At 40.4% G+C, this 18,512-nt stretch overlaps 1 protein-coding gene and 1 long non-coding RNA gene across 3 annotated transcripts in view; one reads left to right on the top strand and one right to left on the bottom strand.

Moving 5' to 3' along the window:
* Nucleotides 1-554: 554 nt before the first annotated feature.
* Nucleotides 555-10,145, bottom strand: LOC138988194 (uncharacterized). The gene is made up of 3 exons (XR_011464442.1): nt 9,340-10,145; nt 8,022-8,319; nt 555-7,006 (listed from the first exon to the last, which is right to left on the bottom strand). It is a non-coding gene; the product is annotated as an uncharacterized lncRNA (long non-coding RNA).
* Nucleotides 10,146-10,341: 196 nt separating this feature from the next.
* The window catches only part of MASP1 (MBL associated serine protease 1), a 52,654-nt gene continuing 44,483 nt past the window's right edge, over nt 10,342-18,512 (top strand). For both annotated transcript variants that reach the window (XM_005899647.3, XM_005899649.3), the window contains exons 1-2: nt 10,342-10,617; nt 16,439-16,670. In XM_005899647.3, the coding sequence (XP_005899709.1) occupies nt 10,613-10,617; nt 16,439-16,670 (237 nt within the window). In that variant the 5' untranslated portion in view covers nt 10,342-10,612. The remainder of the gene's footprint in view (nt 10,618-16,438; nt 16,671-18,512) is intronic.

Consider the following 18,512-nt stretch of genomic DNA (forward strand, 5'->3'; position numbering starts at 1 on the left):
TCAGCTCTTTTCCAAACAGCTTTAGTTCCATTAAATTTTTCCTAGCCTGGGAGTGGCTGACAATCAGACAGCCTGGGTTTTTTAGGTATTATAGTTCCTGATTATCCTCCAATCTCTTGTGAACTCATTACTGCTATCAAATATGAATTTAAAAACAAAACAAAACGCTACCTGATCAGGTCATTCTCTGTTTAAAAATCTTGCCTTTCTGTGGCCTAAAATGTCAGTGTTCCTCAACCCTTTCAAGATTTTGGATGGGATCAAGTCTGGGAGCTGTGGCAGAAATTTGAATTTGTCAAGCTCCCCATGTGACTCTCGGACTTATCCAGAGTTGAGAAAATCCTCAGCCTGCCTAGTAGGTTTTCTGCATCTAGTGTGGCATGCAAGGCCCCTTACACCCTGACCCCCACTCACCTTCTACCTCTCTTCCCCCATCTCAGTAAGTGGCAACAACACAATCTTGAGTCAGAATTCTGGGAGTTGTCTTTGCTGTCTTCCTTTCCCTGAATTTCTCACTCTCAATTTACAGCCAGGTTCAGGCTTTTCTGAAAGACAAAATATATTTTGTCTTTATCCTCTGGGTTCCATGTTCACCACCACCAGTCCAATCCATCCAGGCATTCTCTCCCCTAACCTGGGCTTTATTCATAAAAATATAAATAAATAAACAAATGTTATATTTTAGTGTTGCATTGCTACAAAGATAATTGGATTCTTTATTATATATCCATTATCATTTTATTTTTTAATTCTGATTTTAAAAGAAATTAAAACATTTTCATGGGCCCCAGGCTCTGTGCCCAGAGTGCCTAATGGTCCTAAGTACTGCAACAGGCTCCAAACTGGCCTCCAAATCCATTTCCCTCACAATACCCAGAGTCCTCTTTTACCCTTAAAATTCCCTGCTTAAACAGCCTTGATCAGTCACTAAAAGTTTTGCTTATTATAAATATGAATAAAGCCTCTCACCACATCCTCCACACAAGTAACTAGTTATTTTTTATTTATTTCCTTCCACTTTTGTCAGTTATATATGGAAAATATATGCAAAATATCTATGAAATGAGCAAAATGTGTATTTCGTGTTGAACCTATTGCTTTTTCATTAAATAAATTGTATCCTAATGCATATACCATTCTTCAACCTGCCCATTTCACTCAACAGTAAATCTTAGAGATAAATCCAGGTTGATGCATATATCAATAGATCTTCCGTATCCCTTCTTATTGTTGTTTCGTGTTCCATAGTATGACTATATTATATTTAGCCATTATTCCATGGAAGCCCATTTTTCACCTTGACAAATAATGCTACAATAAATATGTTTGCAAATAGAAGTTTCTCTGAGACAGGTATCTCGAGGTAAGATTATTGGTTTGTAGGATATGCCCATTTTTCTTTTGTTAATATCCCCAGATTGTATTCCAAGTAGCCAGGCCACTTTATGTTCTGACAAGCATGATATGCGTGTACTTGAAAGTGTTGAAAGTGTTAGTTGCTCAGTCATGTCCAATTCTTTGTGAACCCAGGGGCTTTGTGACTCCATGATCACCAGACCAGTCCATGGAATTCTCCAGGCAAGAATACTGGAGAGGTTGCCATTTCCTTCTCCAGGGGATCTTCCCAAACCAGGGATCGAACCCAGATCTCCTACACTGCAGATGGATTCTTTATCATCTGAGACACCAGGGTTCTAGTGTGCTTATTTCTCCACAATTTCACCAACGCTAACCAGCTCCAACATCCTCCAGTAACTCTTTCTGAAAGGGCCTGCAAATGGTAGGCTTTTTAGAGTCTGAAAATGTCTTCATTATTTCAGCTTCATGTATATAATTCTTAGTAAAAAAATGATAAATTTAAAGGTATTTTCTTTTTTCACATTTGGATATTCTCTATTTCCCTTTTGTTTCCACGTGGCTGGTGAAAATGTATGAATGATAATCTAATTTAATTTTTTTCTCTTAAAAATTGGTAATTTTAAGATTCTAATTTTATTCTTAATACATTGACCTTTCATGACAAGGAATCTAGGTCTAATTTTATGTAAATATCTCACCTGGGCCTTGGTAGATCTTTTCAGTCTGAGAATTCTTATCTTTTCTCAATTCTGGGAAAATTAAGGCCAATATATCATCAAAGATTGTTTCACATTCCCCCTCTTTATTTCATTTTTAAAGAAAATTCTAGTAGACATATGTAAGAACTTCAGAATCTATATCCCTTTATTTTTTTCTATACTTCTGATCTCTTTATCTGAGAGAATTCTTCAGCTTGATTTTTCAAATCATTAATTAATTTTTCATTTGCAGCCATTCAGCTATTTATACTTACAATTGCATCTTATTTTTTAATTTCAATAAACATTTAATAAATGTAAATTGTTACTTTAATTTCATTAATTGTCCAGTGCTTCTTTTTTGCATTTCAACCTGTTCGTATTTCAAATCTTTCTCCTTTTCTCATAGATGATATCCCCTCCTTTAACTTTCTGGAGACAGTTATTTTAAAATTCTGTTCTTGTGGTTCTATTGACTCTATTTCCTTCCATGAAATCCTTTTCTTGTTGAGTTTAGTATCACTTTTCCATATATAGGCTTTGAGAAATATTTGTTGACTATTGTTTGGCAATTTTTCTGTGTTGGTGATTCTCTCTCCTTTCCCAGTGACTTTACATACAGTCTTGTCAGCCCCAGCGGGACTATGAAGACCTCCCACATGGTCAAGATGGGTTCCCACTGTGGGAAACTCACTGCCATAACTTCTCATCTACCGCCTTCCTTTTATGGACTTTCCCACTTCCTCATCCACAGGTCATTCCTTTTCTTGCCTCTGAGTGCAGCTGTTCACATTTCTATATCTTTATTATTTCTATGAACTGGGTTATAAAAATGGGGAGTTTCCACACATGTGATGTCCAAGTAGGGTAGTCCATCATTGAGAAATCACCAGCTCCTCACTAGCAAACTTGTACTCATCCTATTGATTTTAAATAACAGTTCACCATGACTTTGCTGACCACTCTGCATAAATTAAGCCCTTCTATTAGCCTCTCTCATAGCTCTCTTTCTGTGTAGCAGTCATCATAATTTATAATTATAGACTTAATTATATGTTTACCTGTCCTGATATCTTTCTAAAATTTTATTTAGACATCTATACATTCAATAAGCATTTATTGAGTTGAAAGTACAAAGGATATTGTTCAGACCCTCAAATTATTGTGATGAAAGAATGACACAAATCAACAAAAAAATTGCTCTATAATTTGACACATGCAATTTAAAGTAAAATTTAAAGTTTAAGTGTAAGGAACAAAGGTAGTGTTTACTTCCATGCTGAATGATTGGGGAAAATTTTCCAGAGAAGCTGATGTTTAAGAAAGATTTCAAATGATAAATAAGAGGAAGTTCTATAGACAAATGAGGAAGAAAACAGCATTAAAGACCAATAGAACCAAGTATGTAAGTGCCTACAGACATGAGAGAGCATGATAAAATCTGGAATATGAAACTAGTTTGGTACCAGTTCTAGACAGTAAAGTATGATGTGTAGGCGTGCTGGTTCTGGGGGAAAATACAGAGGTGAAAGAATAAACCCATATAAGAGTATTGTGTCAGTCAGAGCAGGCTAAATTATCTACAGTAACAAACAATACCAAGAGCTCAGTGGCTTCACACAACAGTTTCTTTCTCGCTTAGGCAGTCTGCTGTGGATCCAGGCCATTCTCCAGGCAGCTGTCCTCCACATGTTGGCTCAGCACTGTAGGCTACTTCAGTTTCACGGCAGCATTAGACTTTAAGGCTCAAAGGCTATTCTAAGGTATTTTTATTTTATTCTCTAGGCAAAGGAAGGATCTGAAAGGTCTATCAAAGGGAGAGAATTAATGAGACTTATATACTTAGAAGAGTGGTACTAAAGGTAAAGAAACCAATGAGAAGTTATTGAAATAATCCAATGAAAACTAATGAATCATTCCACTAGTGCAAGGGCAATGGGGAATGGATGTTATGCATAATGATGGATTTAAAGATACTTATATGTAAACAATAGGAGTTATTGATTGATGGCAGATGAGAAGAAAAGGAAAAAATAAGTCAGTGATGACACTCAAATATCTGGCTTGAATTTCTGATTTGCTAGTAGTTCATGAACATTGTTCATATGAGAAAATGAGCAGGTTGGATATAGAAAATGACTTCTGCCTAATGGAACCTTGAGATGGAGATGAGAATAGACATTTTACTTAAGCATGAGGAACTATGGAAAGACATTTAGACTAAAGAAGTAGTAGATTTGCTAGTGATCAGTATGTAATGATTTTTAAAACTATAGTGGGATGTATGAAAAATATTTGAGAAGACTGGTTACAATTGAGCTTCTGAGTTTCATTGTTTTAGGAGAGCCATCAAGCCCCTGAAATTATATCCCAAATTTGAAGAATAGTGCCTATTAAGTGTTTCTTGGAAGAAAACTCATTCCACAAATGTTTATTAAGGTCCTATTTTGTGCAAGCCAAGGGCATTATTCTTGGTACTGGGAATAGAGCAGTAAACAAAAAACATACAAAAATACTTGTCCACTCATAGACAGTGTTATTCTAATGGGGTAGAGAACAAGCAACAAACCAATGAAAACTTAAAATAAATACCATCTTAGCTGGTGGCTAGTGCCACAAAGACAAATGAAGCAGAATATGGGGAGAGCAAATGGGGGTGAGAATAGAAGTAATAGAGTGGCCAGGAAGGACCTCACTAATAAGGTGACATTTTTAGAAAGAATTGAAGGAGTGAGGGAATGAATTATGTGGTCTTGTTGGGGATATTCAAAACAGAAGGATCTGGCTTTCATTAGATTCTCAATGATTTACCAGAAATATTAAGAATCATTCCTCTTAAGTAAGAAGAGAGTCGAGAAACTGGTTAAAAAAAAAAGAATCCACTAAGGAGTGATGGTGCTTGTTTGTGGAATGCAGAAAAGATATAAAGCCAAGAGAATCTGATAGACTAGAATTGGAATGGTGTAAGAGGGCTAGCTATCCTGATGAGGTTGAATTCTAGAGTTATTGAAGAAGTCAGACTTAGAAAGATGGGAGACAGTGGTCAGGGAATGGGGTATCACAAGAGTGAGATTTCAGACATAGATATGGCTATAAGTAGAGTAGCTGGCTATGGTGAAATGGAAGAAATCATCATTAAACTAGGTCAAGCAATGAGAGACCACTGTCACTCAGGATGTCAGGAGGAATCGGGAAGGAGAGGTGAGCATAGTGTCACACGCCTAAGTTATGAATGAAAGGAACAGAGGATAGGATAAAGAAATTGGAAGATGACAGTAGTAGAGATGAGTAGAGTGTGCCAGAATGATAGAAAAGCAGGGGAATTTAGAAGGAGTTTGGAAAAGTAATGGTCATGAAACAGCACTAGAGAGTTAGGGAGGTGATAATCCTGAACCCCCTGACCTTTCACAAGGTCTGACCCCTGCTATTCATTTGCTTCTTAAGGCCTAATTAATCCTGTCTGATGGTTGTATCTTCTTGATCCATGTGGTCTTAGCATCTGAGGAACTTCTGGGGGAGGGGAGACCTAAAATGAGTGAAGAGCAACTATGATTTTTATCAAACATATTTAGGTGAGCAAAGGTAAGGCAAGTATAGATGGTGTATTAGCTTCCTAGGGCTGCCATACTGAAATACAGACTGGTCACTCAAGTAAAAGACATTCATTTTCTCACAGTTATAGAGGCCAGAAGTCTAAGATCAAGGTGTTGGCAGCTTTAATTTCTTTTGAGAGCCTTTTCCTTGGCTTGCAGATGGCTGCCTTCTTACTGCATTCCCTCATGGTCCCCCTACTGTCTGTGTTGTCTGTATCCTAAACTCTTCTTCTTACATTAATAATTAGATTAGGCCCATTCATCCCTATTTTAACTTGATCACTTATTTAAAGCTCCTGTCTTCAAATATGTTCATATTTTAAGATACTGGGAGTTAAGGCTTCAATATATGATTTTGGGGAGGAAATAATTCAGCCCATAACAGATGGTCTATTTTTCATGTACCTAACCCTAGGACACATCACCCCTCCTAGGACTGGCAGAAGACAAAAAAAAAGAAAATGTCCTCAGGCCCAACTTCTGCCTCACTTCTTGCTACACAAGGAAAATAAACTCTGTTTCAGCACTAGTCAAGGTTTCTCTTATCACCTACCAAACAAAACCTTAACTGACCCAGTGTTTGTTAATTCCGTGTATGTGATGCTTGAAATTAGCTTGACACAGGACGGGGAAGCCTGGTGAGCTGCCGTCTATGGGGTCGCACAGAGTCGGACACGACTGAAGCGACTTAGCAGCAGCAGCAGCATGGTAGTATGGGCTTACTTACGCTTTGGGAGAACTTCTATTACACAGTCTGTATTAGTTTGCCCAGCTTCCATGACAAAGGATCAGAGACTAGGTAGTTTAAACAGCAAAAATATATTTTCTCACAGTTTGGGAGACTAGAAATTCAAGCTCAAGGTGTTGGCAGGTATTTTAAGGAAGTTCAAGATCAAGGTTGTTCTTCTGAGACCTCTCTCCTTGGCTCACAGATGGCTGTCTCTTCACCCCATCTTTCCTCTGTGTTGTCTGTATCTTAATCTCCTCCTCTTATAAGGATACCAGTCATACTGGATTAGAGCCCACCCTAACAACCTCCAGTTTAATCACCTCTTTAAAGATCCTGTCTCCAAACAAATTCTGAGATACTGGGGGTTACGGCTTCAGTATATGAATTTTGGAGGAGCACAATTCAGCCCATAATAGAGCCTAGTTTATTTTTTGCATATAAATTATTTTTCCCTCCCCTAAAATCTTGCAGTCACATGACAGCATGGCTCATGAATGCTCAAAATCCACAGGCAGAATCAGGGGTCTACAGATGAGGAGTAAGAGAGCTGGATTTAGGGTCAGGAGTCCAAGGCTCTAGATGTTGATCATCCTCTTGTTGGCATACTTAGTCTCTCTGAACCTCATCTGGAAAAACATGTCAACATTACATGTACTGATGTACATGAAGGTATCTGGCAGATACTAAGAATATTACATCAAATCTAAGATGTCATTAATTATGACACACCATTATGTGTACCCAAAATGGGACACTTGTGCATGGGAGCTTTTAAAATTATAGATTCAAAAGCCCCTCCCAAGATTCATTGAATTTAATCTTCTGAGACGAAGCTCAGGCATTGTTATTTTTTTAATTTCCCATATTAGTCTGATGATCTGATAGTTTCTGAAGTCAGGGTTTCCAGCATTCTGTCAGTCAGTGTATTAAATAACCCAAAATTTAATTCTAAGGTATAATCTTTGGGGTCATTTATCAGTTTTTAGATATTCTATAGGAAGCCTGGATTTCACATTTGGTCAATAAAAACTTTTGCCCAAATATTTTACTTTTTCCAACGCATTCATGGAATTCCAGAAAGTCTGTGCTGAAGAGTTGTATATAATAAACACTTTGGTAGAACATGTAAACAAAGCCCTGTTCTAGTTGTAGGAATGCTGTAGTATTTACTCTGTTAGTAGTAGGTTTCTGATCCGTTTCCCTTACTATAAACGGGATGTTGAGCCAACATCCGTCATTCTACACTTTTATGATTCTAACTGACATACTGTTAGTTTCTTATATGTAAGTATGTGAACCTTTTCATCAACATTTTTTAAAACAAGTTGAATCTTCTTAGAAATTATCTTTCTAAATACCTATGATTGGATCCTGAGTGATGTGATATTATAACCACAGATAAAAGCAAGTGTCAAGATTAGAAGGCCACTCTGGGCTCTTTGACTTTTAACAGATTATTAGCAATTCACCTCACCACCCCCACTGCAATTTCATTCCATAGTCCTCACACACATTTACATGTGCTCTGTGCTCCCAATGGACTCCTACCCCCTGAGTTTATAGTAGAGCAAACTGATGTCCCTCCTTCCCCTCCTGCAGCAGAGAAAATAGGTGACTTGCCCAAGGTCACATATGAGTTACCCATGTTTGAGTCTATTCCTAGACCACTGTCTTTTCCATTCCTCCCACTCTTCATGATTTATTCATGTCGCTCCAGGACGTTCTTATCAAAAGATCAGGACGGTATCACCAGTGCAGCCCCACACAATGGGAAATTGCCCTGAATCCAGGCCAGATCAGTCCTGAGCCACGCAGTTTTCATGCAGATTCCATCTGAGCCTTGGCTAACTCCCAAGGAAGCACATATCAGCTCTGCTGTATATTGGCAGAACTTTGGCTCAGAACATATTTCAAATGCCTCCCATTGAGCGTTGGCAGCCTTAAAAAAAAAACATAGGAAATTATTCTGGGACGCTCAGTGGCTCTGTGACACTTTACAAGGAGAAGCTGATGGCTTTCCCTCCCAAACTCTCCCCTCTCTGCCCAGAACAAATGACTGCATTTCCCTGGATATGCCCTAAATTAGGAGAGGGCCAGCTCATCTGCAGCACTAATGGAGGGAATGTCTTTAGTGGGCAGGGCCCTCTGCATGGCGCAGGGTGCTTTGTGCCAAGTTCTTCCTCTCTTGGTTTTAAAATGCTTGTATATTCCAAGAGAAATGCAGTCCATGTGTTTCTGATTCATTTACACTTAAATCATTAAAATGTTGGTGAGAGTTATTTGATGTCTGAGGAGCCTGTGAGTCTTCTTAATGGGACTTTTACAGATTTTTTTTTTTTCTCTTGCCTAAACCAGAAAGCAGTATTTTGCAAAAACAGTGCCTAGGTTCAAACATTTCCTCATCGCATATACTTGCACCCACAATATCAAACACAGCTTCTTAATAATGCCCAGCTTAGCGAAGTTGACCTTTAAAGGTGATAAAACAGAGCAACTGGAGAAAAAATGGAACAAGGAGAACTTCAGTAAGATTCAAGGCACTGTTCCCCCAAATGTGCCAAAGCAGTGTTATCAGAGTATGGAGAATGCATGTGTTTGCCGCCTTGCTTGGAATGGGTGGGAGCCATCTCTTGAGTACACTGAACAGCTAAAAAAGCATAAGAATAATTTCCTTTAAGTCTCATAGCAAACCCCATTTTCCAGATGAGGAAATAGGATCAGAGATGTTCTTGAGTCCAAAGTACACAGTTCGCTTGAATAGAAAGGAAAGATTATAGCTAACTCTGAGTCTAATTGCTCTTTTCAAAAAATGCCTCAAATTGAGTTTCTCTGTGAATGTGGTATGTATTTGTAATGCCATATGCACTATAATATGTTAGTGAGAAGCAGCACAACATAGTGGATACCAGCTCAGATTTTTCCCCATCACTTTCTAGCTGTGTGATCTTGGGTAACTTACTTAAACTCTCTGAGCAGTTTCTTCATCTGGAAGCAGGAATAATATTACTTACTCAGCTCTGCAAAATGTAAAGACAATCAAAAGCAGTTAACTCATTACTAGACCAGTACCTGACACATAGTGCTCAGTAAATGTTAATTGTTAGCTGTGACAGCAGTAGGAGTAATAAGAGGCTGGATAATCTAGGCAAGTTATGGACCTCTCTTGCCTCAGTTTTCTTGTCTGTAAAATGGGTATGATAGTGTGACCCTCTCAAGTTTGTGGAAATAATTGAGATGACGTTTGCACCCAGCCCTGTGCCTAACACAGAAAAGGTCCTCAGTGAACTGTACTTTTTATAACCAGACATCCTTCTCCTTGTTCAGGACTGGTGGTCATGGTTGTGGAGAAAGGAAATTTCCTTCTTCAGCTCGGCTGAGATCCGGTGCTGCTTTTCTTCACAATCCCTGGGTCTAGCCACGTACACAGGCCCAGGTCTCTTCACAGCCATGGGGTGTGAGGCTCTTTGACTGCGGTGGGTCCTCCCTGGGCGGTAACAGGCCCCTGCTCAGCCTGAGTTGGTAAAAAACTCAAGCCTCACTTTCAAGTGGTGAGGAACAACTAGCCAAGTGAAGGACTGGCTGCTAGCTCACAAGCCCGGCCAGCTGCTCAGTTCACCAAAAAGCCTGTGGTTGTTTGTAGACAGACAAGCTTTGGGATTTGGATCTTTTTTTCCTGCCTAGTGTAGGATACTAGAATTGCCTTCTTAGTATTGTCCTTGGTTAACTGACGTCCTTTTGCCAGTGTCCTGAAGACGAGCAGAGAATTATAGCCATCTGGCAAGGGAGACTAGGGAGAGCTGACGTTGTCCCTCTCCACTGTCTACACACACACACACACACACACACACACACACACACGGTGATACAAATACCTATTTGAGCTGCTCAGTGATTCTCTCCCGGGAGCTGGAAGCAGCCGTACAGGATGAAGGAGGGAACTGGAGGAGGAGATCTTGTAAGGAAGAAGACGGATTCTGTTCTGTCAGGTTCCTCTGAGTGTGTGTAAGAGCAAGTCAGAGGAGAGAGAGAGAGAGGAGAAGGCAGAGGGAGAGAGGGGGAGAGGGGATCTGTTGCAGGCAGGGGAAGGCGTGACCTGAATGGAGAATGCCAGCCAATTCCAGAGTCACACAGGGACCTCAGAACAAAGATAAGGCTGATACCACACTGGGGACGAGCTCGCGGACGAGCCAGGCCAAGGGGACCAGGCAGCCAGGAGCACTCAAGGCAGGAAAATGAGGTGAGTGCCAGGGCAGAAGTGGGCATGGGGTGGGTGGGGGGAGGCTTTCAGGGACCAGACGCCAAGTAGCTCTGGAAGGTCTGACCTTGTCTCTGGGCAGACTCACCTGCGTGTCCTATGGTTGGTGCAGGGGCTCCTCATCAGTTCTTGGGGCTCTAAGAAGGGAGCCAGGCTGGGGCCTTGCCTGGGACTCCAGAGACTTGCAACTTGAAACGGGAGGCTGTGGCTGTGTGCAAATGCCGCCGGTGCCGCTGGAGCTCAGATTTCTCCTCTGCCAACGCAGGGTGCTGCCCGCCGGCCAATGTGACTTTTCTCCTGTTGCCTACAAGGTTGAGTTTTTGTTTTCCTCCTTTGAAAAGAGCACTGGTTTCTCTCTTCCAACACTCTGTGAGTTAAATATGTGTTTGTGTGTTTATTTGTTCTGACCGGAAAAGAAACCAGATTCCCATTGCTCAGCTCTGTGGCTTCTTAAACCTTCAGAAGTTTGCTAGTTTAAACCTCAGTTTAAAAAAGCAAAAACCTGTCCACATTTTACAGTCCCCTATAAATTTCTGCATTTCTCACTGAAATCAGAGGCCGCCAGTAGCATGAATCAGGCTATGAATTGCACCAAATGACTCTTAAAGGGATATTTCAAATTTAAAAAAAAAAAGTCTTCCTGATTCTGAACCTAAGATTTTAAATTGCAATTGTTTCCAAGCTCTTCAATATTTCCAATGTCTCAGCCTATACTTAGTTACTAGCTGCTTGTTACCAGACATTTCTTGTAAGTTTTCCTCTCTAAGTGTCAAAATCCAGCCACCATAATTATTTTTACTACTTATAAGTGCTAATACTGTTAAAAATACAAAAAAGAAAAAACGAACACTCCAGAGATGTGTTAAGTCTCTGAACACCTCTTTTCCCGTTAATTTTACTCTCAATTGGAAAAGGGTTTCTATTTGTTTCTCTTCTGCAGTCACCTAGCAACTTTTCAGGGTCTGGGGCCAATGAGGGGCTTCAGGCTGTGTTAACTCTTTGAACTCAGATTACCTGTGGTTTAGAGAGATAATCAGGTCTTTAAGGTTAATCCAATCACTAGGTTCTTTTTAAATCCATTGTAATGTTAAACCTGCCGTCTAACTTCATTTTCCTTTCTCCTAAGAGATGAGATTTATGCCCATCTACATGGAATGACAATTTGACTCATCTGTCCACTATTCAAGTCTTCACCCTACCACCCAGGACCCCAGCCATACAAACTACAGGGTCGATGACCAGTTCTGTCTTGGCATTTGCTCATCCCTCAACTCTTTTATTTCCCCTATTTCTAGAGTAGTGGTCCCCAGTCTTTTTGGTACCAGGGACTGGTTTCATGTAAGAAAATTTTCCAGGGATGGAGGGAAGAAGGGAGGGGTTCAGGCAGTAATGCAAGCTACAGGGAGCGACAGATGAAGCTTTGCCCACTGGTCTGCTGCTCACCTCCAGCTGCACAGCCCGGTTCCTAATGGGCGGCAGACTGTACCAGTCCTCGGCCGGCCCACGGATTGGGGACCACTGTTCTACAAGACTTGATCACTCAAGCTTGCTCAAACATCACCTCCTCTTCCCTGCTCAGCTTCCCCAGAGTCAGCATCTTATCCTTTGTGCTTTTTCTGTCCTTGGGAGTTATCTCTCTTAATATTATCATGTTGAAATGTCCACCTCCTCCTCCAAGACTGAATATTCCTTAAGGAATAGGATCTGTGGCTTGTTCACCTTTGTATGCCTCGTACCTAGCATAATGTCTGTTTCATACATACGATCATTTCTTTGCATACAATCTATACTGGCTGAATTGAATTCAGTTGTTCAATAGCAAAACTTCTCCTGGAAAAGTGCTCCACTACATTCATGCATTGGAGAAGGAAATGGCAACCCACTCCAGTGTTCTTGCCTGGAGAATCCCAGGGACGGGGGAGCCTGGTGGGCTGCCATCTATGGGGTCGCACAGAGTCGGACACAACTGAAGTGACTTAGCAGCAGCAGAAGTCTCCAAAAGGTCTTGCCTCATACAAGCACAACACTGTTTGCAAAGCACTTGTATAGTCACTGTTGCATCTGGTCTTCAGATTTTGGATGAGGTAAGGGTTTATGGAGACATGAGGATAAGAGTTAAGCAACTTGCCCAAAGCCGCACTGATGATCTTGAAAAAGCCGAGACCCAAATTTGGATCTTTGGGCTCCAAGTTTAGGATTTCTTTCTATAATACTGTGCCAGACTCTCAACCAAGTATATTATTGTACATCAGCAGCTCTCAACCCTAGCTGCACATTAGAACAATTTATAGTACTTTAAAAAAAATGCCAATGACCAGGCCTCACTCCAGACCAATTAAACTAAAATCTGACCAATTAAACTAAATACTTTTGTATTAGTTTTTTTTTTTTTTTTTAATTTTCAAATAAAGCTATGGGTTTTTGAAATTATTTTTCACAGGATTAATTGCTTTGGCCAGATGCCTAGGCATGATATGGGCATGGACCCAGCTTCCTCTGTGAGCTTTTGTTATTGCTTTTTTCTGTGGAAGCTAACTCACCATATGGCATTGGGCGTGACATGTCACCTCTTGGGGTATCCTTTTTGTCCTCTGTCAAGTAAGACTGTCAAAGAGATCTACACAAACCTTTTCAACTCTTCTATCCCAAAACAGTCTTGGTGTTGCGTAGGCTGAAGTGAGGAGTGAATGGAAAGGATAGAAAGTGCTACTCGTTCCACAACCATGGCTATATGCCGGCATTTTTTATGCATTCCTCAGAGCCTGTGCCTACAGTAGGGCTTATGAAATCCCGGCTTTATATATTACTTGTGACATTTCAAGCAAACGTAACTAAACTTTTTGATTAGTCGGAGAATAGATAGCAGGTGTCAGAATTTGTACAGCCGGTGCCTGGTGGATAAGAAGCCAAAAACACTCAGAGAGCGTGATGGGAAATGGAAGCCGCCACTTACATTCTTTGATTTGCAGCCCCGCAAGCAAGCAAGTGAGCATATGCTCAGGCTTATTATGTGAAAAGAGAGATTTGTTTCATATGTTTGAAACTGTTTTGAAATGCAAACAAAATAGAACAGAGTGCTTCACAGGCCTTCCTCCTACGCTGACCAGTTGCCTACTACACGTGGTCTGAGGCCTCTGAGGATAGATGGAGCCATCCGCCTGGGCCAGCCCATGACAGAACTAGCAGCAGGAAGCTCAGGGTCTTCTCCATGTGGTTTGAAAAAAGCAGAAGTGGAGAAAGCTGACCTTTCAGCCTTGCATAATCAGAGTGTTGCTATTGCAGGGAAGTCCAGTTTGGGAACCAAAGCTCATTCCTAACCCCTGCTTTTCGGGAAGCAGCCTGATGGGGTAATAGTAACTAATGTTTAACTAGGGCTGGACAGCTGACAAAGTACTTACTCTCCAATCCTCCTTTATTGTGACAGCAGCCTTGGGGGGTGTCATTACTATGACACTTAATGAATGAAGAGGTTGAGAGGGAGAACTTACATGACTTCCCTGAGATGGGTTAGATGAATGAAATAAAAGTCTGGACTGGAATCCAGCTCTTCCAACCCAAGACTAGTGCCCACCCCTGCTCAAGAGGCACTTAACCAGAATTTCCAGTGCAGGTTGGAAATATCAGTATATTTCCTCATTTCAAAGTGGGGCTGCCTGACCCCTGCAAGCCAGAGTTTTCAAACTTACCTTTCCTACTACTTCATCAGGGAGCTTGGACCCATGCCTGCCTTTCTCTCTGCCTTGGAGGCCCTTCCTCCACAGACTGGTTTATAACAATACTGACCCTGGCAAGTGGATGAAAACATTTTGTCTCCTCAGTTGCAGCTCATGTGTTGCTGTTGTAGGGGCCTTGGAAAAAAATATACCTCTATTTTTCTTAATTGAAAAAATAGCACAATTTGAACATTTTACATACACAAAAGTAAAATTGAAAGCACTCATTTTTATTGAGTGTAGTTTTATATTACCACTTCAGAGATAACCACTGTTAATACCCCGGTGATACCCTTCTAGGCCTTTTTGCACTTACGTATTTACCTTTTATGTAAATATTATATAAAACAGCTAGATAATTTCATTGCAGTTATCTCATTGTGTTCATACACTCAAAAATTCATATATGTGCATGTAGACACATATATGCATCTTTTTAATGAGCAGGGAGGGGTAGGTTGGGAGAAACAACTTTCCGATTAGCCAAATTCTAACTATTAATGTTAAAATGCTGGTATAGTTCCCCAGAACTTACTTTTTAGACTATATATTAATAAGGCTCTGGCCCCACATTCATGCTTTAGCTCATTCATTCATTCATTATCTATTATATACCAGGCTTTATATTGGGCCCTTTACATACATTATCATTAATATTCATGTGAGCTCTGTAAATTAAAGACTATAATCTTCACTTTACATTTGAGGAAACCTGAACTCAGAGACTAATTCCCCAAGATTTCACAGCCAGTAAGGAAGTGAACTGGGATTTGAACCCAAATACACCTAACTTCAGAGCCGTGCCTAAAGCATTGCTCTAATTGGAAGCATGTACAGGGAGCTGCAATCTGGAGTGAAGGATATTCCATGGTATCCTGGGAAGCTTTGAGCTGGATGGTGGAGGATAAATGAGATGACCAGGTGAGGAATGAGTGGGGCATGTGTGATGGCGTTGAGGCCCAGATGGGTGTGGCGTGCTTCCAGAATGATCTGCCTCAGGCTGGTATGAGATGAAGCTGGACAGGCAAATCAGTGCTAGATCAAAAAGGGCTCATCAGCCAGCCCAGTAGCAGATGCTTTGCCCCGCAGGCACAGTGAAGCCACATGGACACGTCTGTGTTTTAGAAAATCAAATTTGGCAGAAGATTGCTAAATGGTATGAAATGGGGGCCAAGGAAATCAGTTAGGATTCAGTAGCAATAGTCCAGATAAGAACGTTTAAATTAATTGACTGAGGAGAAACAGAGGGTTTCCAAAACATAGGAATCAGAATAAATAAGATTTAGGGGAGAAATTGACAAGCCAGGTTTGAGATGTTTGAGTTCAAGGTCCTCGAGTCTTGCAGGGGAACAATCTATTGGATGCCTTGGTTGTACTGTACATTGACCATTAGGTTTTTGGCAAGCCTTGGACATTCTGCCTCATTATTGAATCAGCCACTTGGGTGTGTTCTGTAAGTTTTAGTTGAATTTCCCATGCCCCTTATGCAACTCTTAACAGTCTGTTATCTTGGATTCCTACAACTGGAAATAGATTGTAAGTTTTTTATCCTTTTATAAGAACACTTGTCAAAGGAGGGGGGAAACAACTTGTTTTGGTAATTTCTTCTTAATTCAAAATTTTATATTTATTGATTAATTTTGTCAAATCTGTTTAAGATACTGCAGATCCCATCATTGAGTACAAGCCTTATCTCAATATTTCCATGTTACTATTACTTACTTTTTAGGAAACTGAATCAAGAGTTTATGATTCTTAAATTAAGCTGAGCTGAAGAAATTATATCAGCTTTTACCTAACTATGACATTTATACTTTAAACCAAAAAACAATATGTCTCAGAGTCCCAAATATGATATTTTCTGGGAAAGTTTAATACTATTATTGAATCTTTAAGAGAGTACAACTGGGAGTAACCTTAGAAATCAAGTTACTATTCTCCAGTATTATACAGTGGATAAGCAAGGCCCGTAAGGGAAAAATCATTACAGCAGGTCAGTGATGTGCTGGGAACTTTGTCTCCTGGCTGCTGATTTAGTTAAATGACAAGGACCGTTACCCGAGTGTGATGAATCCATTCATGTCTTTCAGGTGGCTCCTTCTCTCTCATGCTCTGTGCTTCTCCTTGTTGAAGGCCTCAGCCCACATTGTGGAGCTTAACAACATGTTTGGCCAGATCCAGTCTCCTGGCTATCCAGACGCCTATCCAAGTGATTCAGAGGTGACTTGGAATATCACTGTCCCAGAGGGATTTCGAATCAAGCTTTACTTCATGCACTTCAACTTGGAATCCTCCTACCTTTGTGAATACGACTATGTGAAGGTGAGATCCTGATGTTCCCTTGCCGTGGCCGGTTCTCTACTGGAGAATCTGCTGGGAGTTAGAGGAACCTAGATGAATTAGATCATGTGTTTGCCCCGCAGGCTGGCAGTCCAGTGAGGGAGACATACAGTATCATAACATGATAAATGAAGGTTGCGGGTGGTACACTAGGAGCAGGTTGAGTAGGAAGACCTAGAAAAGATCTTAAGGGAAGATGAAGTTGGCAACGTGTTACTCAAATACAGCCTTCCCTTTGCCTTTCTGTTCTCAAAGTCGAACATTTCTGCTAACTTCTGCTCCAATGTCACCTTTAATTCAACAAGCAAAAGAGACTCCAGAGTCAGCTATCATTATATCCAAAGCTGAGGCATTAGAAAGCATTGTCCAGTTCCCTAGGTAATGATCAAGGTAATAGAAGTGTAGAGTATGCCACAGGGGAAATAAGAGGTGAGGCTGGAAGGTTGGATTGGAGTGAGGTCCTGAAGGGCTTTGAATGTAATGCTAAAAAGTTTGGATTTTATTAACAAAGAGTTTGGGCAACAGTAAGGGGTCATCACAGAAAATGGAAGTGACAATGGATGTAAAAAACAAAGGAAAGAGGAGCAGGAAATGATTACAGCATCAAACAACAATTTCTCAGAATTTAGAAAGAATCCACAAGCAATGCCATAGATATGAAGCTGTTTTCTTTTAAAAGTGGAGCTAAGAAAGGTCAAAGTACTTCTGAGAAATGACACATATTACAGTTGTATCTGGTTCAAAAAGAGGTGAAGACCTAAGAACCTACTTATAACCTCTCTCTGGCTTCTTGGAAGAAGCTCTTATTAAACCACTCTAGCATAAATTTCCTATATTTTTGGTTAGTATAGTTTCATTTTTCTACAGCTGTAATTCAGTAAGAATTAACCTGGTATTAACCAGAATGTTTGATCATCAGCAAAGAAGTGAGTTGGCAAGGTGCTTACACTTATAATCTCATTCAACCTTTAAAACAATCCTATGAGATAGGTTTACTATCCCATTTAGAGGCAAAGACACAACCCCAAGAAGGTGAAGCAACTCACCCAAGATTGTACAGCTAGTAAATGATGGATCAAGATTCCAAATCCATGTCTTATGACTTTCATTCTTTTGGCTCCTCCAAACTGCTCACAAGCTGTACTCCACTGAGCCCTAGGATACTGCAGAGGCTGACAAGAGCACTGGGGTGGGGGCCGGGAAAGCCTGGTAACTGGGGCTGTGAACTCCTACCCTGATTAACTCATTTTGAATGGTGAGTGTTGCTGATTACATATGTTGGATATGCATCAAGTATCCCATTTAAAGCAAATTTTCTGTGACTAAAAACTTTCTAAAATTGGTCCTCCATGGCACAGTTTTTCAATTTTAGCACTATTGACATTTTGAGCCAGATAAGTATTTGCCGAAGAAAGCTATTCTGCAAATTATAGGATGTTTAGCAGCATCCCTGGCTTCACTTACTGGATGTCAATAGCACTCACATTCCAGTTGTGACAACCAAAAATGTCTCCAGCAGTTATCAATAGCCCCAGAGGAGCAAAAACTCCACATGTGAGAACCATTGCTCTCTCTCTGCTGCTGCCCATCTTTGAATGTCCTGTGCTAGGAACTGTGAGAATTTAAGGACCTAGAAATCTAGTCCATTACCAAAAGAGATGAGCCTAGAAAAAGAGCCATTGCACAAGGTGGAAAAGAGTAATGATGATAAAAGACTGACAAAGAAAGAATGAGAAATGTTGAAACTATCTGCTCTCAGAGATGATGTGGCCTGGTAATCTAGATCAAATACAGTTTCTATAAATTCATTACAAATGGAGCCAA

This window comes from Bos mutus, chromosome 1 (assembly GCF_027580195.1).
Source record: "Bos mutus isolate GX-2022 chromosome 1, NWIPB_WYAK_1.1, whole genome shotgun sequence".
NCBI classification, from domain to species: Eukaryota; Metazoa; Chordata; class Mammalia; order Artiodactyla; family Bovidae; genus Bos; species Bos mutus.